The 23,376-nt window shown below is 53.9% G+C and overlaps 1 protein-coding gene across 1 annotated transcript in view; it reads right to left on the bottom strand.

Moving 5' to 3' along the window:
* CFAP46 (cilia and flagella associated protein 46) overlaps positions 1 to 10,044 on the bottom strand; it is a 90,366-nt gene extending 80,322 nt beyond the window's left edge. Inside the window, exons 1-9 of the mRNA XM_040624290.1 lie at positions 9,946 to 10,044; positions 9,394 to 9,518; positions 9,059 to 9,190; positions 8,478 to 8,542; positions 7,019 to 7,183; positions 5,990 to 6,113; positions 5,433 to 5,527; positions 4,449 to 4,559; positions 126 to 225 (exon numbers count right to left, since the gene is read on the bottom strand). Of these exons, the coding sequence (XP_040480224.1) occupies positions 126 to 225; positions 4,449 to 4,559; positions 5,433 to 5,527; positions 5,990 to 6,113; positions 7,019 to 7,183; positions 8,478 to 8,542; positions 9,059 to 9,190; positions 9,394 to 9,518; positions 9,946 to 9,994 (966 nt within the window). The 5' untranslated portion in view covers positions 9,995 to 10,044. The remainder of the gene's footprint in view (positions 1 to 125; positions 226 to 4,448; positions 4,560 to 5,432; positions 5,528 to 5,989; positions 6,114 to 7,018; positions 7,184 to 8,477; positions 8,543 to 9,058; positions 9,191 to 9,393; positions 9,519 to 9,945) is intronic.
* Positions 10,045 to 23,376: the final 13,332 nt, after the last annotated feature.

The following is a 23,376-nucleotide window of genomic DNA, read 5'->3' as shown; positions in this document are numbered from 1 at the left end:
CACACATTGCTAGGCCCTCCTGCTGAAGGGTTGGAATTCCGCCCCCTCCCCTTGGCCTGGTATGTCCGGACGGCAACAGATGACGACGAGCAGGTGCTACACGCCCACCGCCACCCCTCACTTACTTTGCTGTCGATCCCCTTCAAGTCTGACAGGCAGCCGGAGGAGATCTCCTCACATTTCAAGGTCAAAGAAAGACGAGCCAATTCAAAAAGCAAAAGAATTCTGGAAATGAAGAAACAGAAGAGCAATGCATCAGTAGAGGGGTCAGGGAACATTTACCTGCGTGTCCTGTAGGGGAGAAAAAGCAGTCGTCATTTCACCAGAGGCGGGAAATAAAAATAAAATAAACATCCCATGGTGACGGTCCCCAAGCCCAGCCCCCGCCAGGCCCCGACACAGAATTTGGCGGAAATGAAGAGCTGTGTCCGCTGGGCAAACTGCTCCTCCTCTGCCCTCGGGTGGGTACAAGTGCGGGGAAGGACGCAGGGACAACAGACCCGCACAGCAACTCAGAGCCACGGGGGCACCGTCTGAATCATCAGAGAGTGCAGGCAACACAGAGAACAGACACGAATTTCCTGACTCAAAGCCTCTTCCTCCAACCACGGGACAAGCATCAAGGATATCACTCAGCCAGGTCTTTGCAGAAAGTGGCAGGCTGATGCTAACATCTATATGGACGTGCAAAGGACCCACGATGGCCGAAGCGACTTTGAAAACGAACAAGGCTAGAGGACTAGACTACCTGATCTTGAGACTTAATATAAAACTGTAGGAGTCCAGGTCTGATGTAGGACAGGCCCGGGTCCTCCGCCTTGACCCTGACATCCTGGACCAGGCACTTCTTTGTTGGGCATGGGAGACCCATCCTGCACACCCCAGTACCTTTAGCAGCACCCCCGGCTGCCAGCCACAAGATGCCAGGAGCAGCCCCCACGGCGGCCACCGGCACTCTCCAGACATGCCAAATGTTCCCCTGGGAGAAGCCGGTGCCCTTTCTGCCCTTGGCTAGCTAACCATCACAGTCTTACCCAGGACCCCAAATGGCTTGTCTGCTATAATAACTGAACTTGGTGTCGCCACCTCCCCTCCCTGCACTCCCACCATCCCCGCCCCCCTCTTCCTCCACCTACTCAGTCCCTGGAGCTTCAAGGGCCCTGGCAGTCCTGACCTCCTGACATCCTGCCCCTCAGTGCTCCCTGAGCTCCGGCCACATGGAACCACTGTGCAGGTAAGAAGGGACAACCCGAAAACGCACAAATCACTGGGTTTTAGTCCTTTTTTTTTGTTTCAAACTAACAGAACATTTTTTTCCCACCCAGAATTTCCCACCCAGAAGCCCGGTTGGAGGGGTGTCAGCAGGGTCCCTCACTCAGAGTTGGGAGCCCAAGGCTCTTAGACAAGGAGGGACCTGAAAGCAAACAGCTGTGGCTGGCGGGACAGATGGCCCAGCCAGCATAGGACACGCCCTCTCCTCCAGGCCCAAGGAACACCAAGCAAACGCAGACTGCACATGAGGCCAAGGAAACTTAACTGTCCCAGGGCAGAAGCTGCTGGGGTCAGCCCTTCTGCCCACACATGGTAAAAGCAGAAGTCCTTACAAAAGTAAAGCCACAGAGACACCGCAGGGGAAAGAACCATTTTCAAACCTGGAGGGTGGGAGGGCCTTGCTGGGCACATACGTAGAGGTGGGGGACACAAGGCCAAGGCTGGTTCATGGTTGGGGGGGCACACAAGTGGGGGTCAGGGTGTGCAGCCAGCTCTGAGCTGGGGCTGCACGGCCTGGACTTCTAGGGCACCGGGTCAGCCTTGACTCACAGGGCTGTTGGGCAAAGAATCCGCCATAGGCCAGGACTGACGGGAATAAATATGAGTTCGAATTATTCTTATATTAAATAAAACATTTCTGTACATCAAAAATTAATTTTAAAAACCAAAAAGGTACACAAACTGGGATAACTGATACATATACTGGAGCTGAAGGGCCCATATTTTAAATTAGAAAAAGCTTCTGCAAGTCAATAATGAAATGGTTTATACCCTACTTATAAAAAAATGGGCAAAGTAAGTGTACAGGAAACTAATAAAAGGAAAAAATGCCAGGAAACACAGGACAAAACAGCAGCAGTCAGAGGACAGGACAGGGTGAGAGCAACGGCATGCCCCTCTCCTCCGACTTGCTCCAAGATGATCGGAGAGGTCAGAGACGAGGGCCCTTACATGTGTGCTCTGTATGGCTTTTGCAGCATGTATCAAGCGCCCCAGAGTCCCACTTCTAGAAACTTCCCCTGGAGCTGCTCGTGTCAGAAGTGAGAACCCCAAGGGAGGACCCAGTCGTAACAAGGGACGTTGGAGGGGACACTGTACGCGTGCCTATGCGTGTGCGTGGGTTCTCATAACCGAAGTGCTCTGACTGACCGCCTAGAGGGCCTGAAAACCATGTGAAGAACTTAAGTGCAGAATATTTTGTGATGCGGAAACATGCTCACAATTTAAATGTAAAAGTAGGTTAAAAACCTATGTGATAATAATGTTGAAAATATAGATTGATCTATTTTCAAACTTCTTATAATTATTGCATATTAAATTTGAAATAAGAAAAAAATGATGAAAATCATTTAAAGATTTATTTTAGAGCAAGTGAGCACGGGGTGGGGGGGATAGGTAGGGGCAGAGGGAGAGAAAATCACAGACAGACTTTGCACTGAGCGCAGAGCCCGATCTCACAACCCTGAGATCATGACCTGAGCCGAAACCAAGAGTCAGATGCTTAACCAACTGTGCCACCCAGGCGCCCCAATGATGAAAATCATCTTAAAAATATGTATATACGCCATCCCTGGCCCATTCAATCTGTGTAAATTCAAGAGCCGTGGAGGAGTTCCTACAGGGAGTGACATGAACACGAGACATGTTGTGGCCCCTTTCGTCCAACCTACCACAGGTGGCTTCAAGATGCCCGGTGACCCTGCACCCTGGTGTTCATGGCCTGGGTGACCCCTTCCCTTTGAGTAACTCACTGCTAACCAACAGGAGACCTCAACCTTGGGCCTGATCAGATCCCAAACAATTCTGACTTCCCTTGTGCTAGTCAATTATCCCTCGCTGGCTTTGGTAAAGCACCTGCTTGTCGAGCTTCAGAAGTCACCACAGCCCTGCCAACACCTGGGTGGCAGCTGTGCCTGGACTCCCATCCCGCAGACCCCGGGAGCGAATCAACGTGCATCGTCACAAGCTGCTAGCTCTGTGGTAATTTATGACGCAATTGATCATACACCCCCTACGTGAGTTTTCTAAGGCGACTGTGATGGATTACCATCAACTAATTGGCTTAAACAATTGAAATTCCATCTCTTACAGTTCCAGAGACCAGATGACTAAAATCTAGGGCAAGAGCCTTCTTTGCTCTGCCAGCTTCTGATACTCGTCAGCAATCCTTGGTGCTCCTTGGCTTGCAGCCACCACTCCAATCTCTGCCTCTATCATCACCTGGCCTTCTTCCCCATAGGCATCCGCATCCCAAATTTCCCTCTTCTTATAAGGACAAAAGTCACTCATTAGGGCCCATCCTAATCCAGGATGACCCATCTTAACTTGACGACATCTGCAAAAATCCTATTTCCAAATAAGATCATGTTCATAGGCAGCGAAGGTTGGAACTTGAATAGATCTTTCTGGGGAACATAGTTCCACCCATAACACCCTAAAATCAATGAATGAGTGACAGACTGAAAAAATATATCAATAATTATTATAGACAATGGCCAAAATGTTTCATGTGTTAGGAGTGCAGAGAAGTTGATGAGAAAATCATTGAGAACTCAAAAGATAAATTCTCGAAAGTGGTAGTTCCGAGGCCTGCACACATGGCTGAGCATTACACCTCACAGGTAACTGGAGGCGCACAGGTGGACACCAAAGCAGTAAGATAATCTCAGCCACCATGTTACCGGGGCGGCGGTGGTGTCTGTCCTTTTAAGTCAGCACCCATGAGAACAGGACAAAACAGCTCCTGGACTGGGAAGCACACTCATCATTTCTCTAGAAATAAACTAGAGGCTCCATTCTAGCTCATTCTGTCAGCCTCTGGCTCAGCTATCCATTCCTGGGAAGCCAGCACGCCTCCTAACAGCAAACGGCACCAGGGGAGGGAGGAAGGCACAGCACTGAAAACCTGAAGTGCTGAGGGCGGAGGACTCTGGCTGCTGAGATGTGACACTGCTACTCAGAAAGGTGTGAGAGGTTTTAATAACTGGAAAAGTACCTATGCTTAGAAGTTAAATTTGATTTAAAAAGTACAATATGTAGTTACATATCCCACATGCTCCCCAAACAGTACAAACCTCAAGACCAAAAAAAAGAATAGCAGAGTCTCCACAGTGGCTGAGGCTTGATCCAGTACAACGATTATGTAGATGTAAAAGTGGAAAAACACGGACACTTACTTTTCCTCTCTCACTGAAGGGAAGCGCTGGTGATTATAATTACTTAAATGTTTATAGGCCTTCTTCAGAATTGTGTTCACATCTTCAGGAAACTCATTTTTATCCAATTTTCTAGAATTTATTCAAACATTAAATAACCAAAATATCATGTCAGATTTGTTCAAATTACCCTAAAAGAAACTCCAGGTCTATGAATCTGTGTTTCTCACTGAACAGAAGGCCTAAAAAATCCCTCCTTCTTCCTTCCTTCAGTCTCCAAGGTGACTTCTCACGCTGCCTTACTGTCCTCACTCCCAGAGCAGGCTCTTTCTCCCTGTACAGCCCCTCTGCCAGAACCAGACCCATAGGACGGCAACCTTGTAGGCTGGCTTGGCCTGTCATACCTCCCCTGCTCAGGACCCTGGGCAGCAAACTGCCTCCCTCTGGACAGCTTCCCTCTACTCACACACACTGGACCTCTTTACTGCCCTCCCCTCACACTCTCTGATCTCCTCATGCCTTCTCCTTACACACACTGATCTCACTGCCCTCACCTCACACAGTGGCTCTCCTCACTGCCCTTTCTTCTCACACAGTGGCTCTCCAGGCTCCTAATTCCCTCTTGCCACTTTAGCAGGTGTCTGCCTGCATACAGTTCCATTCTTCCTTCACTTTCAACCACTACTGTCAGAGTGTTACCCAAATTAGCTACTCTTGTTTTACTCAATGTCAAGGTCAAATGTCAAGCCTCATCTGGAAGGGCCTATCAGACAGATCTCACCCAGCCTGTGACTTCCCTCCTAAACCAGCCTCCTCCTTAGAAGCTACACTCACCCACTGGCAGCCTCTCTGGCTGCTTCTTAGTAAAGGGAGGCAAGGCGGAGTCCCGTCCTCTGGGCCCCGGCCTCCCTGCTGTTCCAGCCTCACTCACCCCCTGGCACAGCCGTATCCCTCTACATGGCACAGAGACCCTGAGTCAGCACCTAAAACTCCTAAACCACTCACGCTTTTAGCATATTAACGTGGTAAGTGACGGCCAGGCTAACGGAGGTCTTCTTTTCTTCCTGTAACTGAAGCTCGTCCAGTAATTCATGTCGCACCTGTTATAAAGTAGAACAGTACTGTGAGTTGATTTAAACAAATAACTTAGCTAGAAATCCAGGTATTAGTTATTTACAATTACTCCTCCTTTAAAATTAGTGTTTGTGATGAACAAGCGTCTCTTCAGTAACTACATTGTATACTCCGTTTTCATACAGAAGCTCGGTTGATTTTCTACACGCGGCAGGTGGTGGATGACGCGGTCCCTCATACACATTGTAGGGCGTATGATTACTTTACCTTAACAGATTTTCTGCTAGCCTTAATTCAGTGCTGTAACAAGTGAAATACTCAGAGACCACAATGAAGGCAGACGATGTTTTATTCCGTCAATGTGTGCACGATGCATGTACGCTTTTGTGTCTCTCAGTGGATGGACTTGGCTGTTTTTACACACAGTTCTCCAAAACTGACATTTAAGAAAATTACTTCTACCTACATTTTTCAATATGCCAACTTACCATAACAGAAAACATGTGTCGATATTTCTGTGGCACATTAGCTTTTATAAATGGTGCTGCAGTGACACAAAATTTTGCGGCCTCTTCCTTCCTTCCAGCTTGTAGATAACAGTCCAGAAGCTCCCTGGATAATATTAAAATACTGGATATGAAAACCTGATGAAATCATTTTCTGCTGCAAATGTCTAATAACCAGGTTATTATGCATTCATTATGTTTCACGAACTTCAGAAAGATACACGGATCAGCCAGCTCCTTACCCCACACCCGCAGCGCGTGGCTCAGCAGGGACTGTGGGCAGGGGCTGAGCAAGCTATGCTGCTCCTGGCAGGAGGGAAAGGAAATGTCTGCACTGTAACTACCTCAAACATTTAAAATACCATTTGTAAGAAAGATTGTATTTATACTTATTTTCTGTTAAAAGCTCCCCAAGTAGCCATAAAGCAGGTGAAGAAAGCCTACAGATTCTGGATTCCAACTTCAGGGCAGATCCTCTGGGTCCTCCTTGCAGACACGCACCCAGTCGCTAGCCTGCATGTGGGGCCCCCCAAAGACAGGAAGAGCCCGGCTGATTGCCTTCCGGTCCGCCCAGCACAAGGATCATACGCTAACATCTCTCGCTGTGGCTTCTCAGGGCTGTCTCTATGGTGATGCATGAGGTGCATGCTTCCCTAAACAGGGCCATTCTGGCTGAGTTTTCTGTTGCTAAAATGTCTACATTAACAACTTACTGAACTAAGTTGAAACCACAAGCCAGGATTATGACACAAGCTCACATTTCCTGTGTTTTGAGTCTAAACACTCATCTTGTTGTAACACCCATGTGATCACGACATAGTGATTTCATCTATAGACCTCATCAGACAAAACACACAAAAAACCTAATTCTAACTATGGAGTAGGAAACGATGACATCCACACCCTGCAGTGTAAGATCAGCATCCCCATGGGAGCAGGCAGGAGGGGAAGGAGGTCAGAGGCTGCCAAGTGTGGTTGGTTAGGGACTCGTGGCAGGACGCTTCAACTCACAGCATCAGCTCTGCCCGCCACTCCTTGTCCTCTTCCTCAGTCTGATTTAACACGTTGACGATTTGGGAGAGGCTGGAGATCAGATGGTGATGATACCCTGGCTTGAGAAATGGCCTCACCATTTGCCAGTAGAGGACCGATGCGTTATACACCAGGAAGTAATACCTGCAGCACGAGCAGAGGAAGTCTGAGACTAGGTCCCGAGCCCGTCAGCAGCCTGTCCGGAGCCTGTCCCCAGTCCCCGAGTCCCCTCCAGAGCCTGTCCCGAGCCCCCTCAGGCAGGAGCCTCGAGTCCTCTGTCTCCAGTAGATGGCAGCAGCACCACCGGAGCCGCTCGGAGCCGCTCCGACCCGCCCCGCCTACGCACAAGTTCAACCCCAGCCATGATGACCCAGCCACATGACTCCTGAGTCCAGACTAGAGATCCCTTCACCCATTCAGTCATTCCAAAAGTGATCAGCTCCCTGTGAAAATACACCAGTCAGCAAGGTCTCCTTTGGTTCCCAAGAGATAGACAAGAACAGGCAAGTGCAGGGGGAATCAAGGAAGGCTTCCCAGAGGAAGTAACATCCTGCTGAGACCTGAAATGTGACGAGCACTCAGCCAGAGAGCAGTGCAGGGAAAGTGTCTGGCAGGCAAAAATAAATAAATAAATAAATAAATAAATAAATGGGGGAGAGCAGAATCTTTGGGGAACGGAGTCCTCATGCCTGCACACGAAGTGCAAAGTGGGACAGGAGGAGGGGTGAGGAGCGGAGCAGGGACACCCCTCAGAAGGTGGGCTTTTCCCCGAGGGCTGGAAGGAGTCACTGGAGGAATATGAGTAAGGGCATCCCGGGGCCAATTTGCCTTTCTTGCTCCAGGCCTCTCTGAGAGGCCAGCTCCGCCTTGTAAGACCCCAGGTGCCTGGGCAGGAGGCTCTCAACAGCCCTGGTCAGGAGACCGAATGAGTGGATCAGGATTTACACCTCGATCTCCTTTAAATGGTGTATCCTACTTAAAGAGGTTGTATTAATACCACTTTGTGTGCAAACTTCACAGCTTCAATAATATTTCTTCTTGATGAAGGGAACATTAAGTAGAAAACTGTGCAGCTGAATCTGTGTGGACATGAGGCCTCGGCCTGGGCAATCTGCCAGAGGGATAGAGGCACGTGGGGGCAGGGGAGGGAGGGAGCCTGATGCTGAACCCTCAGAGAGGCCCAGAAAGTAAGGGGCCATGAAGACCGACCAAAGAAGTTCCCGCAGAGAAAGCAGACAAAAGCCCATGTGCAGATCACAGAAACCGCAGGCCAGACAAATGGATGAGGCTAAGGGAATGGGGTGTGTATGCGGCCCAGCTGCACACGTTAGAGCAGCCGCAAGGACACAACAAGGACAACCCCCGGTCTAAACAGGTAGAACCGCTTGCTAAATCCCAGCTCTGTACCTTTTACGCGAGCCCCGTATGCTCCGCCTACCTGGGCTCTCCTTTCGCAAAGTTGATCGCTTTCATATACTGAGTAACACAATTTTCAAATTCCTCCTAAAACAACATAAAAAATGCACAATCACATTGAATTTGCCACTGAACCACCAATCATCGCTCGCGGTCACTTCCGTGGACAGTAAGCCACACTGAGGACTGGCCTGGGAGCCCATGCGTAAGCAGCAGCAGCCGGGGCACCTGGGGAGTTCTCAGGCACACGGGCCAGGCTCAAGGGCGGCTGTCGTGGGCACAGCCAGGGCAGCAGGAGGCAGAGGCCGAAGGTCAAGCAAGAGCTGAGAGGAAAAGCATAAGCAGGAAACACGGCCGGTGTCCCGTCACCGACCTTTGCATAAAGAGTACTTTAGGATTTGTCTAGCCTGACACGATTTTGGAAGCAGGGTGAGACTGTAACTCTTCTGACATAAGATGTAAAATCGTGAGGAGAATCAAGGCACCCCAGGGAAAACCCAGAGTGGGACGCACCGTTAGGTATTCATTTAGGAACGGCGAACTAGCACGGCCGTGTGTCCCAACCAAACATTAGGGTTGTGCCCGCGAAGCCTTCCCCCTCACCAGGTTTTCGGCGGACTTGGGGGCACAGAGCTGGGCCCTGCACAGGTGCGCTCGGCCCAGGAACTGGGTGACTGGCCCCTTCACCTTGAAGTACATCTGGACGCAGTCGTCGCTCATCTCGGGGTACCCCATCTGCAAGACACCGCCGCCGCCGCCGTGAGCGGCCCCGGAAGGACGCCTGCGGACGGTGCGCAGGGCAGCGGCTCTAACAACAGCCCCGAGGACAGGAGATCCAGCAGCTTCCTCCCGGGACCACCCCCCACCCCGGTGCTACTCCCCTCTCCAGCTCCACCTCCTGCCCCCAGAGACCTTCCGAGGACTCCCGGACTCAGTACCTTCAGGGCCTGTTCTGCACACAAAACAAACAGGTCGGGGCTGAAGCTTTCCATGGGGTCAAACTCTGATTTGCCCAGGTTGGCCGACTTAATCAGCTCATAAGCCCTCCTCAGGGAGGCGTCATCTACCAGGACGACAGTGGAGAAAGGTCTGGTCTGCAGATAGCCTGCGTGCCATCACTATGCACGGGGGCGGGGGGGGACGGCCGGGTGTCCCCCCGCTCCCACCACCGAGGACCGGCCTCCACCCCGCGCCTCGGCGTCCACCCCCGCGGCTGCGCCCCCTCCCCAGCCTCCAGCAGGCCCGAGCCCCCGCACAGTGGGGGCAGGGATCCTGAGCAACCTTGGAGGATGACAACGCGGGGGTCGCGGAGGTCCTACGGGGGCGAGGGGCGTAGGTTCCGGGACCTCCCCAAGATGGGAATCCGGAGTGCGGCGGGACCCGGCCGCCACAGGTGAGGGGTCTGATGGGTCGGGCGTGTAGCCTCCCCGGGGGCAGGGTACTGCCGGGTTCCGGGTCCCTGCGGCTGGGGGGTCGGGGCCCCAGCCCACCCTGCTGGCTCTGGGCGCGGGCCAGCTCCTGCGTGATAACCAGGTCCATGGCGCCGGGACCGAGGGCGGTTGGCTTTCTCCCGCTAGCCCAGAGTGGGTGGTTGCCTAGCGACCGAGGGGGACGCCTGCCGGTCCTACGGGTCGGCGACTGGGCCACACTAGTCCGGAGGCGAACCGCCGCCAGGGGATCACCCTGTGCGCGTTCCTCCCGCCCTTCCGGCACAAGGACGTGGGGGCGCGGGGCGCGGGGCGTGGCCCCGGGGCAAGGGAAGTGGAGCGAGGGCAGGGCGCGCTCCCGTCGGGGTCGTGCCCACGCTGGCCCGGGCGCCCCCACTCGCACCAGCCTCAGCCCACCCCCGGGGTGATGCTCCGGCCCAGCAGCCCCCTCGTCCCCGCCCGCAGCCCCCCCCCCGCCCCCCAGTCAAGGATGCCCCTGGATCTGGCCCTGACTTCCGGAACATATTCCTGCCTGCCTTAACTCATTCACTCGGGCATTCATTCATTCATTCATTCGTGCATCCTGCAGACCGAGGATCCCACGGACAGTTGTTCACCCCTGCCTGAGCCGGGGCTGAGCGCGCCTGGAAACGCAGCGGGTGCAGGGGCCGCTGCGTGCGCAGAGGACGTCAGGCAAACAGTGATTGCGTGTCTAGGGGTCCAAAATCGTGTCAGGCTAGACAAACCCGATAGCTTCGCGCAAGCACGGGAAGGGCAAGCTGAGATTTGCAAGAGGAGAGGAGGCTCCCCACAAAGGCGGGAGGACAGCACCTGCGCAGGGCCAGAGGAGGGAGGGGCGCCCGCAAGGGCGCGTGGGCGGGGCTGCGGGGGGGCTGGGGGGCCAGCGCTCCGGCCAGGGCGGGGTCCCCCTCCTCCAAGGGCGCTGGACACGGTGAGCCCAGGTCTCGGCATCTTCTGAGGGTGCCAGGTGGAGACTGGTTTGGAGAGGGTGAAGCTGAAGAGGCCGCGGGCTCACACCGAGGGCAGGAAGGGAGAGCGTGTCTGGGTGACAGGTGTGGGGCTAAAGAAGGCCAAGAGGCCACAGCCCTGGGGCTTACACACAAGGCTGGTTGGGGCACACCCCGGCATGGGGAGCTCCAGGAGAGGGCTGGACAGGTGGCAGCTCTGGAGCAGGTGCTGGGTGTCCTGTCCCAGCATGCGTTATGCCGAGGTCCGCAGAGCTCATCTTTGCAGGAAGGCTCTGGGCTGGAGATGCAGGTCTGCTCACAGCTCCCACATGCTGGTGTGTGATGAGTACAGCAGGGGTGGAGCGGGCTGGAGACCAGCAGCCTTGGAGACCTCTTGGCCAGGAGCAGCAGGAAGAGCTGCGGGTGGGGGCAGAGAGGTGGAAAGGAAGCCGGGCGGAGTCACAGGGAGCCAAGGGAAGGGTGTTGGGGGAGGGGTCAGTTACGTTAAATGCGGCCAAGATGTCAGTAAGATGAGCACTGAGAAACAGCGTTGGGATTAGCAAGGTGGAGGCTGTGAATAGCCATTTCCCTGAATGGGGGGGGGGGCACAGAGTGCTGGAGGGGTGGGAGAGTGAGTGGGGTCTGGAGTAGAGACAAAGAGAGGTGCACAACTTTTTCAAGAAATTTGGCTTCCCATGGAGTGGAAAGAGTCGAGGCCGGGACTTTGTCATCTGAGGAGGGATATTTCTAAAGGAATAAGACAACTGAGCCCTTTTAAAGTTGGTGGGTTTTTATTGGCTAATGTGATGGCATCTACAAAAACAGGCAACTGCTAAGAAGTGAATTTAGCAAGGAGCAGGGTACAGCATCAGTATGTGAATATTGACTGTATCTGTAAACACCAGCAACGAACAGAAAAGGACAGAAACACGCGTTTTAGAATTGCGTCAGAAACAAAGCCCCGTGGAATAAATTTAACGGAAAATGTGTGCTGTGGCCGCACTAACTCTACAAACATGATGGAGAGAGGGTCGCGGTGGGAGTGGGAAGACTCGGACTTGTGAGACATCCTTTCCCTCCAATACGCTTCTCACTCAGCGCAATCCCAGGCACAGCAGACCTTTTTCTGGAAATCGAGAGCTGACCTTAACATGTCCATGGATATCCACAAAGGACCTAGAGTGGCCAAGACGACCGTGAGGGAGAAGAGCAGCGTTGGGGGACTCACACTCCATTTCAAGACTGACAGTGAGGTTGCGGCAGTAGGGAAGACGGTGTAGACCAGCGGAGCGGAACAGAGTTCAGAACCAGATCCCACGTCCAGAGTTCACTGATTCGGCCAGATGCGCTGATTCAATGGGGAAAAGGACGGTCTTTTCCACAGTGGTGCCAGAACATGGGGGGGGGGGGCATGGGGACACCCAGCCCTGCACCACACAGGGCGGCCCTCATTAGAGCCAGGTCCCAGGCTTAGAAGGGTGTGTAAGAGTGAAAGAAGATACCACAGCATCTTGGAGCAGACGGAAGTTCTTCGCTAGGGCACAAAAAGTGAAACCATCAAGGAAAAAAATGAGCTGTCCTCATCAAAAATAAAACCTCTGCTCTTTGAAAGACTGTAAAGAAAATGAACAGGTTGGGGGGCGCCTGGGTGGCACAGCGGTTAAGCGTCTGCCTTCGGCTCAGGGCGTGATCCCGGTGTTATGGGATCGAGCCCCACGTCAGGCTCCTCCCCTATGAGCCTGCTTCTTCCTCTCCCACTCCCCCTGCTTGTGTTCCCTCTCTTGCTGGCTGTCTCTATCTCTGTCAAATAAATAAATAAAATCTTTTAAAAAAAAAGAAAATGGACAGGTTGGAAGAAAATATTCACAATAAATATACCTGACACGGAAATTGTACCCAGGCTATATTTTTAAAAGCCAGTAAATCAATAAGGAAAGCCAAGCAACACACAAAAAATTGGGCAGAAGACGTGAATAGACTCTGAACAGTAGAAGATCTAAGATTACCAAGTAAGCGCATAAAAAGGCACGCGGCATCCTGAGTAATCAGGGAAACAGAAATTTTTTTTTTTTAAAGATTTTATTTATTTATGTGACAGAGAGACAGCCAGCGAGAGACGGAACACAGCAGGGGGAGTGGGAGAGGACGAAGCAGGCTCATAGTGGAGGAGCCTGATGTGGGACTCGATCCCGAAACGCCAGGATCACGCCCTGAGCGGAAGGCAGACGCTTTCATGACTGCGCTACCCAGGCGCCCCCAGGGAAACACAAATTTAAATCAAAATGAGATTTTGTTGTAGACCCACGAGAATTGCTGAAATTAAAGAGAGTGACGTGATGAATATCGGTGAGGCCAGTGGGGATGAAAAATGGTACCATCACTAAGAAACAAAGTTTTTAATAAAGTTAATCAAGCTGGTACCCTATAGCCCCACATCCTACTTTTAGGGGTTTATGCAAGACAAATGATGCTTCCGCAGAAAGCACACGAGTGTCCACAGCAGCTCTGTTTGCATTAGCCCGGAAGTGGGAACAGCGCAAGTGAAGTGCGGTGTGGTCACGCAATGGACCGCCTCCCCGCAGTGAGGAAGACGGAGCCCAGCCACCACACCAACACAGCAGGGGCCCGTGAACGAGGGAGGGCAGCAGCACCGGGCGTGAAGGAGCCCTTTCTGTGAGTCCCTGTCCACCCAGTTCCTGACCAGGCAGAGGGAACCGAAGACCGGGGAGATCGGGGTGTGGCTAAGAGGGAAGAGGTGGCAGGCAGAGTCCACATCTTTTCTGGAGCACCGGACACATGGTTGTACTCCGTTCAGAACTCCCCGCAGTCTCCGTTTACAGCGGAGCAGACATCAGAATACCCACAGGCGGTCATGGAGGCATCCGGGAGCCAGGGCCAGTGGGACCAAGCTGGGACCCAGCCCCGTGGGGAGGCCCCAGGGCAGAGTGGCTGTGAGCCGGCTGGCAACTGGGGGGTCGGGTGCCTCCGGGTGAGCCCAGAAGGGCAGACAGAAGAGGAAAATGTGGAGCACTGTTCAAGTGTTAGCTCTCCCCTCTGCCTCGCCTCCCGGACTGTGGAGAAGTCCATGCTGCTCCACATACTAGTCGTCTCTCTTTACGCTCTCCCCTCCCCTACTTCTGTCTCAGAAATAGACTCCAGTGTTTGGCAGGCACAAGGCTACCTCACTTCTCACATCCCTTGTAGCCAGTATGGTCAAGTGACCAAGTTCTGACCCCTTTAAAGCAATTTTAGGGGAGTATTCTCACAGGGAGAGCAACCCATTGGTTGGTCCTTCCTCTTGCCTGCTAGTGGAAATGTGGCCATGAAGGCTGGAGCTTGAGCAGCCATTTTGTGCCATGAGGAGGTAATCTCCGTGCTATGGACAAAGAAGCCTGCGTCTCCTGTCTGTGGGGCAGCTGCTCGGTCCTGGATGGCCTTATGTGAAAAAGAAATAGACATTTCTCTTGTTAAATCTAAGTTGCTTCTTTTCCCCTGGGACACTCCCAGCTGATGTCCTCACCAGGGCTTCAACTTTGCCTTTTAAAGAAGATTAGCATGCAGGGCAGACCACAGGGCAAATTTCTGGCAAGTATTGTGTCTGGGTTTTCGTAGATAAGATTTAAAATTCAAAACATGACGAAATGCATATACACACACGTACCTGTGTGCACACGTGACAATATGTGGTATGTGTCGGTGTGTATGTATGCATGATAAAATATCTTCTGCCCGGATATGATTCTGAAACCCACACCCCTGTTTCACTTGGGGTCGGAGTCACTCACCATCACAGAGGTAGGCTCCAGTCCCTGTTTCGTCAGCCAGCTGTTAGCTCTCTCAAATGTGACTTTGTTTATTCCGAGGGATGCTTGGCACCGTGCACACAGCAGGAGGCATCTCCCAACATTATGGAGTAAGAGATTTTCCAAATCCTAGAGCATTAAATATTAAAACTCATTTCTCTAGTTATACGGTAGCCTTAAATTTGAAGAACGGGACACAGAGTTCTGTTTTTGCTGGATGGTATTCATTTAGTAAAGACAATTCAGGTCAGGCCCAACCTGTTCTTTTCCTTTTTTGCCTGAGACCCGAGTGTGGAATTTGTGGGGCACTGTGCGTTTCTCCGGCCAGCGTTCGTCCTCATCCGCACTCTGACCCAAGACGCCTCGAGGACAGGCCAAGGCAGCCTGGGCAGACACCGTGGTGTTGCCCACGTAGGGACACTCTGAGCTCACAGGAAGGCATCGGGGTGGGTGGCCGTTCCCCCGATGGTTCCTTGTGCCTCCCTGGCTGGCCTCCAGCCAGCACCTGCAGCAGGAAGTCCCTGATGCCCACCCTGAGTGTCCCTCAAAGCAGCACTTCCACACAGGGACCGCGGCCCGTGTCTGCTTCCCAGGCCTGCCGCCTCCGTCAGCTCAGGCTGCGCGAGCAGCTCCACCGCCCGTGGCTCAGGTGACAGCGGTGCCTAGTCTCGCTGCCCAGGGGCAGAGGTCTGCGAGCCGGCGATGCAGGCTGGGACCTCCTGAGGCAGAGGGAAGGGTCTGGTCCTGCTACCAAGTTGCTTAGAGTCCCTGCCTCAATGCCGGCACGGGAAGTGGTTCTACGGTTTCTGTCCAAACAATTCAGAAGCTTGTCCTCCGTCTACACTCTCGGACTGCGTAACATTGTAGTCACGTGTTCCTTCACGTTCCGCGGTGCTTGGGAAACTGGACGTGCTCTGTTTGCTCTGAGTGTGTGTGTGTGTGTGTGTGTGCATGGTTCTATGTGGGGGTGTGTGCGTGCACGCATGCCAGTGCATGTGGCTATGTGTGTCCTGTGTGTGTGCATGTGTGCGTGCGTGGGAGTGCGTGGGCGTGCATGTGCGTGAGCGAGAGTCACTGGTTCCTCCCAGGCCGTGTGTATTTTTCTGAAACAGCGCCCGTGTCACCCAGACTTGAGAACACACAGACGTGAACGTGGGGTTGTCTCCCGTCTCCTCTGTATCTTGGGCTGTTTCCTTTCTACTGTTTCCTTACTTTGTGTCTCTTTCTCTTCTTCTTGGTTGGGCTAGCTAACAGTCCTACTTTATTATTTTCCTTTAAAAAAAAATGAGCTTTCGGGTTTATTGATCCTAGAATTCATTTTTGACTAATTCTTTTCTTTCTTACCCGACCCTTTTGTCCGTTTAATTGACCGTACGCTCTAGTTCTTCTGGGGTTGGATGCTTAGTTTAATTACTGTCACTTTTCGCGTTAGAGCCGGGGTGAAGCAGCCTCCAGCAGGCATGCGCCCCATCCACCTCAGGGGACCCCCAGCCCGCCTCACGCTCCCCTGTACCCAAAATGGGGATGCGCCCTTTGTTTCTGGCACCAGGACCGAGGCCGATGCCACGTCTGCACCTGTTTGGTGCAGGCCACCCCGCACACCTCCCTCCCACCCCCAGGCATCACGGGGGATGAGAGCAGGGCCCCACGGAACCACGGATTCAAAACAGTAGCTTCCTTTGGAACTGCTAAAAAACAAAATTCAACCAAGCAAATTTTAAAGATCTCCCTGGCTTTGTTCGAAGATTCAAGAATCGGGTGGCATCCCATCCAGCAGACAGGAAGGCCCTTGAGATGCTGTACGGGGAATTACAGGCAGCGGGGAGCAGGACGAGGAAGTTGCAGCAGCAAAACGCGGTCGGTCATCGCAGGGTGACTTTTCCTTAGGGGATGGACGCGGGGGCCTGTTGGGCAGAGGACCTCCCCAGGGCTGACCGGCGGTTCCTGCCTCACTGCTTTAAGGGTCCATTTCTGGGTTCGGGTCGGTGACCTGGGGCTTGGGGCGAGCGATTCCATTTTGGGCCTGTTGTCTTGTTTGTACAGAATCTTGTAGGAAGGTGACTGTGGGGGGGGGATCCTCTCAACTGACCGACCAGTGTGGGAGGGGCCTCACTCCCCCCCACCCACCCACCCACTGGAACCTGAGGACTTGCCTTCCCAAGGCTTTGGTGGTGGTGCCCTGGGGTGATGGGTTTTCCCTTTGGCCCCCGGTCTGAGGATGAGAAAGAGGCAGGGGTCAGGGAAAGGATACCCAGAGGGGTTTTCCTTGTGTGCAAAACACAAGGCAAGGAGAACCTTCTAGAGCTGCAGCTCTTCCCTCACTCTCCCAAGCAGGATTTGGTGAAGGAAGCAGCCTGTCTGAAACGTGGTCCAGAAAAAATGTCCCGCAAACAGGAAGAGACGTGCTGGCACCTTTCTGTATCAGGGGCTTCGCATGGCCCGTCCTCTCAGGGACAGAGGGCTCGGGGTCACGGATGGCTCTTCAGGCAGAAATGTCTGGGAAGGAGTGAGACTCCTCCAGGAGGCCCTGGCAAGATGGGACCCTTATCCTCGCCCCGGGGGGAAGCAGAGCCCTGGACACTTGAGAGGTTTGGAGCAGACACTTTGGCACCTTTGCTGTGCGCTGGGCCTCACTCAGCAGCGCCAGGGCTGCAGGGATGAAGGGAGGGGAGCAGGACCCCTGCACACAGCGCAGATGCAGGCCCTGCATGGGTGCAAAAGGAGTGTGGTTTCTGAGCGCCCAAGGCTGAGCGAGGCCCAGGTGCTGTGACCTCTCCCCGCTGGCTGGGCAGATGCCCCTGGGATCCCCCCCACCGGCTCAGTAGCCCCCAGGCCTGGCCTAGAACAGCACTTGGTGACCTCTGGCCATTGCCTGTTTTAGGAGACCCCAAATAGTTCCTTATGTGTTCAGGTCTCCATACTTGGGGGCTCTCTGCTCTGTGCTGGACAGCTGCCCTGTGCTCTGGGCCTTGGAGTCCAGCTGGGCAGGCAGGTGGCCCGGCGCTCTCAGGGAAGGCGGACCATACAGGACAGGCCGGCACAGGAGGGCGGGCATGCAGGGGCTGTGACCCAGGGCGTCTGGAGGTTGGCGCAGGGGTGGACAGGGGTCCTTCTGTGGCAGGCTGTCGGCAGCTCCCAAGCAGAGGGATGGGCAGCGATGCCTGGTGAAGCTGCTGGGAAGGAGGGATCGTTCGGTAGAGGGGGTGTGGAACTTGCCACAAGCGTCGGTGTGCGGTGCCCATTCCCGACTAAACAGGCCGACTGCACAGGACAGTCTTGCAGGATGAAGGCCCAGGAAGGAGGGGCCCTGCTGCTCCGACAGTCTTGCCCCAGGAGAGGTGATTTCAGATGCTCCGGAAAGTTCTGGAGCAGCCCCCACCAGGGTGGACTGGGGTGGGTGCGGACGATAGAACCGCTCAGAGATGGGTCCCTCCTGACCGGCACCATGAAGGGCAGGGACCAGACCGTGTGTCCTGGACCCAGAGGGTGAGCAGCTCCCCCGGCCAAGGCCCAGAGCGGTGGGCACCCGTGTCTTTCTCCAGTGAGTGGGCGGGAGGCTCCCTCAGTTCTGGGCCCGCTCCAAGGGTGCCGGGCCCACACGCCGACCGCTCTCCTGGCTCCTGTCAGCAGAACCTCAGAGATTCTTCCTGGTAGCTCACCCCCACCCCAGAGACTTCAAGGATCTTATTAGAAAAAAATGTATTAAGGGGGAAAAGTCAGGAAAAAAGTCAAGGTGGGGGTGACGAAGTGGGAGGCTCCCTGGGGTACCAGTGGGCCGCGGGAGAAGCCTCACCACGAGGGCACGGCCTCCACAGCAAACCACACAAACCCAAGCAGGGGATTCACAGGTTATGTGGGGAAAGAAAAAGATAAAAAACAATAAAGACAGAAAGTGTCACATAAAAATTCAAAAACATGAGTAAACCTAAAATATAAATAAAATAAATAAACATAAACATGTAAAATATAATAAGACCAAAGTCATATCCATAAATGTTATGGGTCTCTAACACCGCTGTTGAATGAAAAAAGACTCAAATTGGGACACAAAGCACACTAGTTACCTGCTGTTAGAAGAAACCTCCAACACCCGAGTGGCCCAGAGGTCAGACAGACGAGAATGGGCGGGAGGGAGAGTCCTGCTCTCGGACAAGGTTAAAATCAAATTAAGAAAGCATCGACAAAAACAGTAGGGAAATATTCATAACAAGAAAGCTTAATTCTGTCTTATCTAAAACGGGCCGAGAAGACAGGTGTAAAATTTTATGTATCCACTGGAGACGTCCAAGTGAGATCTGTATCTTATGCTGAACGCAGAGAACAAAACTTTTGTTTCCCATAGAATGTTCCATTATTGATCCCAAATGAGGTTCCTGAAAAACCCTCAAATAGTCCCCAAAGTAGAGAACATTGTCTGATTGTGACAACAAAATTAGGCATTAAAACACTACTGCAGACAGCCCTTCTAACCGAGTAAAAGCACCTGTGTCTTAACCAGCTCTGAGATTCAAGGAGAAATGAAAACAAATTTATTAAATAGAGCATCTCAGAGAGACCAGAGGGAAAGCCAGACACATTACCGCCAAAGGCAGTCCTCTGAGGAAGCATGGATATTCAAGCTTATGAACCAGAGTGTCAACCATCCAACTCAAGTTTTAGAAGGAAGAGCATTAACATTAAAGCACAAGAGAGGGAGGAAAGCGATAATAATAGGAAGGAGGAGAAAGCACAAGGACCAGAGCACCCCTAGATAAATTCAGTGCCAAGTTAGCCTGTCGCTAGCTGGCAAAAAATGGGAAAAGCACAAATACACAAACTAATAAATGAAAACGGAGGAATTGCATGGAGATTTAAACTTAAAACTCATAGGAGAGTACCTTGTTTTATGGTGTTTTCTAGGAAAATGGGAAGGAAGAGAACACCCGGAAGAGAGAGCCCTCTCCGTGGACCCGTTACCACGGAGGACACAGAGCCATGCACCCCGAACACAAGTCTCCCCACCACGGGGGACAGGCCACAGAATCTTCGCGGGAAAGCCGACTCCGCCGCTGTTCCCCAGAGGCTGGAGAAAGGACGAGGGCCTTGGGTGTTCATGGATACGGAGACTCAGTATTATGAAGATATTAATTCTTTCAAACAGAATTAATAATTAATGCTATGTAAACAGTCCCAGAGCACAGAAAAAGAAGGAAATCTTCCAAGTTATGTCTATGAAGACAGAACGGCATTGGTATTTTATTTTGACAAGATAGCACAAGACTGAAAGCTACAAACCAGTCTTGCTTGTGAATATCGATGTAAAACTCTTCAATAAATAAAATATTAGCCAGCAGAATCTTAACAGCACAAAAAAGAGGATGCCCAGGTGGGCTCGTCCTGGGAATTCAAAGGTAGCTTAACACTCGGACATTTATCCTTGTAAATCAACATGTAATGGGCTTAAACAGAAAAAATATAATTATTTCTGTCAGTGCCTAAAAGGTGTTTGATAAAAACGAGCATCTATTCTTGATTAAAAGCTCTAAATTAATTAGAAAAAAATGAGCATTTTCCAACATCCTAAGGAAATATTATCATTACTCTCATTAGATTAGAAACAAGACAAAGGTGTTCGAGATTACCTTGCTGCAATTTGGTAAAATAAGGGAATCAGAGGCATAAAGAGGGGAAAAAAGGAGTAAAGTGACTTTTATTTCAGGAAGGCAGGGCCATGTGTCTGGACCCTCCAGGGGTCTGAGGCTCTCTCTCACCCGGCTTACTGCCCACGGCCCCTCCGTGGTCCTCCCTCTGCTGATTGAGTCTGTGGCCTCCATCCGTGGTCCACAGGGCTCCTGTTCCTGTGAAAGCCACGTTCCCTGCTTCCAGAGGGATGGCCTCTGTAACATCCCACCGAGTCCATGGAGCGGCCCCACTCCTGTGCAGACAGGGACAGGAGCGCCTACGTCTGCTGCCTGAGCTCCTCGAGGTCTGAGACAGGACCTGGAACGCGCTTCGGGAAGGTGCTGTGGCCGTGGCCTGGGGACTTAGGGGAAGGAGCTGGCAGGAGCCGCACGGATGCTGCCGGGAGGACCTCTCTGGGCATTGTCCCTCCTGCCCAGTGCCGTCGGGGGCCTGGCCACTTCCTACCATCCCAGGAGGCTGGGCTCCCTTCATTCGGTCCACAGACAGGGCACAGTTCCAACTTACCCTGAGCATGGGGGCCCCGGGGGTGGCTGAGGGGTGGTGGCACAGGAGCGGGCTCAGGCCCCACCCCACTCATGCCTCCTGGGGCAGCTGCAGGCCACTCACCCAACCACCAAGCCTGAGTTTCTCCATCCGTGGACTGGGAACCCTGCCCGTGTGTGAGGGCCGCGTTGAGGCCGGCGAGGAAATCTATGCTGGGTGGGGGTGCTCCGGTGGCTTTAGGGTATTTTGGTGCCCAAACCTCGGGACTTGGCTCCCGGGCTCAGATAGCAAGGTCCAGCTACAAAGGACGCCTGCCCGGCTTCTCCGTGGCTTTGAGTGCTCGTGTCCGTGGAGACCTCCCTTCCTGTGTCTGGGGAGGAAAGAGCCGGCCTGAAGGCGCGGGCTGCGTATTTTTAGCTGTGCTCTCTCCCTCCTGCTGGCTGCCGCTGCTCTCGGGCACATCCTATTCTCCTCCCCGCGCTGAGACACAGCGGGCGGCACGTTTAAATGCAAGCTCAGGCGGCTGTGACAGAGGCTCAGCGATTTGACAAAATGGGAAATTTCACAATTCCGCTCACCGAAGTTGGGAACACATGGGAATGTCAGCCATGAGCCCACTGTCCTTGCACATGGACCACGGCAGCCCGTCCTCCAGGAGCACGGCCCAGGGGCACCACACACACTGCCCAGAGGACGGGCTGCCCCACGGCTCCCTGACGTCCTGGCACCACCCGGCCTTGAGGCCCATGCCATGGAGCCCCCCGGGGCCCGGATCCTGCAGGCAAGCCCCAGTGTGAGGACCCAGCACCCCTCCAGGACTCATGGGCATCCAGGGTTCCTGTCCTTTCTTGGGGCAATGCTGCGGCTGCTGGGCCGGTCTGGAGCTATCACCCCAGCTGGTAGACAGGGCCAGGGTGCCTCAGGCGGCAGCCACACCAGGCCAGGCATTGTTGGGGCTTGGGAGCTGCAGGCAGACCCGCACAAGGAGGCCAGGGGGTCACAAAGGGAGCAGAGGGACAATCTAGCTAACGTCAGGGCCAGGGCCCCCACCCCAGCCCCAGTGCTCACCCCTGGAGGGTGGGACAGCCAGAGCCAGGGGCTTCTCAGCCTCAGGCAGGAAGCCAGTGTGCTGGTGGTGTCCAAGTGGCCATGAGCATCCCAAGGCTGAGACAGCACCAGACAAGGTTTCCCGAGAATCACAGAGAGGTAGCCATTTGTGAGCAGATCAGTGAAGGTTCAAAAGGGTCCCAACGGGGAAACCAGGCTGGGAAAGGTCCAGCTGTGGTGAAAGCGTCAGATGCCCCCGGACCAGCGACCAGGCCCCTCACTCCCCACTGGACAGCCCACGTTGGGCTTCACTCACAGCAGGGAAACTGGGTCCTGGAGGGGCTTCCACACATGAAGACCCACTAATGAGGCCACAGTCCTGCCCCAGCCCGACACCCCCAGCCTCTGGGAGGTGGGTCACTCACCCTTGGGTGAGCAGTGGCCTCCGTGGGCGGGACTTCTGTGTCTACTCTCAGCATTTGGGGTGGAACATGAGGAAGTGCCCTGGGACCCCTCTGCTGACCCAGGCTCTCTCACCAGCTGTCAGGGCCCCGAGGCTGCCTTGCGGTGCTCGAGAACACTTGGCGTTCGCAGCCACGTGGCCGACAACCTCGTGGGGCTGCTGTGGCTCCTCTCTGCTCCCCTGAAGACGGGGTGTCCCTGCCTATGGCTCTACCTCCACGGCCTGTCCCCGGGCTCTGAGGTGGCCCGGCCAGTGCAACCCTCTGAAAGCAGCTCCCCACTGGACCTGGTACACATACCCAGCCCAGGCCACCACAGCCCTGGAGAGTCAGGTCCTCCCCATGCCCCCCAACTCCAGTCCCCCACAGGGGTCCTGGCAGCCCCACTCAGGCCCAGACCAGGGTGGATGCTGGAGTGATGGGTCTGGCTGGGCCCTCAGGGTGCCCAGCGCTAACCCTGCCTCCTCCAGCTGGCCCAGTGGGCTGTGGCCCCCACAGGGGTCTGCACTAGAAAGCCATTCAAATCTGGGGTTCTGAAGGTGGTGGCCCCCAGCGCTCCTGTCCCAGGGGGTGGTGCTCAGGTCGGTCAAGCCTACAGTGGGAGCCCGTTATTGAGGCCCCAGGGACCCCTTGCTAAAGGAGCAGACTGATTTGAATTGTCACCTTATAGTTCTCCTTACAAACATCCCCTTAGGTCGAGGGGAGCTAGCATTTCTCAAGTGGCCATGTGGACAGAGGCCCTAACTGAAACCTTCCTACTGGCGTGTCTTGTTTTCTGCAGAAGGGAGGCTGTAATCTCTGTGAGCAGGGCCAGGCCCTGTTCTCAGGGTGCTGAACCCCAAGACAAGAGGCACCAGGTGCAATGGCAACATGGCCAAGGCCCCTGGGGTGGAGAGGAGCCAGCGGCCTCGGAGAAGGAGGCCATCCTCCCCTCACCACTCTTCCCCGGCCTGCTGGGGGTCAGGACGGACTGTCTCCCCAGCACAAAGGAGCCAGCACCTTCTGGAGCCCATCAGCCCGGGGGATGATTCTGTATAGTTACCCTGGAAG

This window comes from Ursus maritimus, unplaced genomic scaffold (assembly GCF_017311325.1).
Source record: "Ursus maritimus isolate PB19 unplaced genomic scaffold, ASM1731132v1 scaffold_7, whole genome shotgun sequence".
NCBI classification, from domain to species: Eukaryota; Metazoa; Chordata; class Mammalia; order Carnivora; family Ursidae; genus Ursus; species Ursus maritimus.
This window is presented reverse-complemented; position numbering and strand designations above follow the sequence as displayed.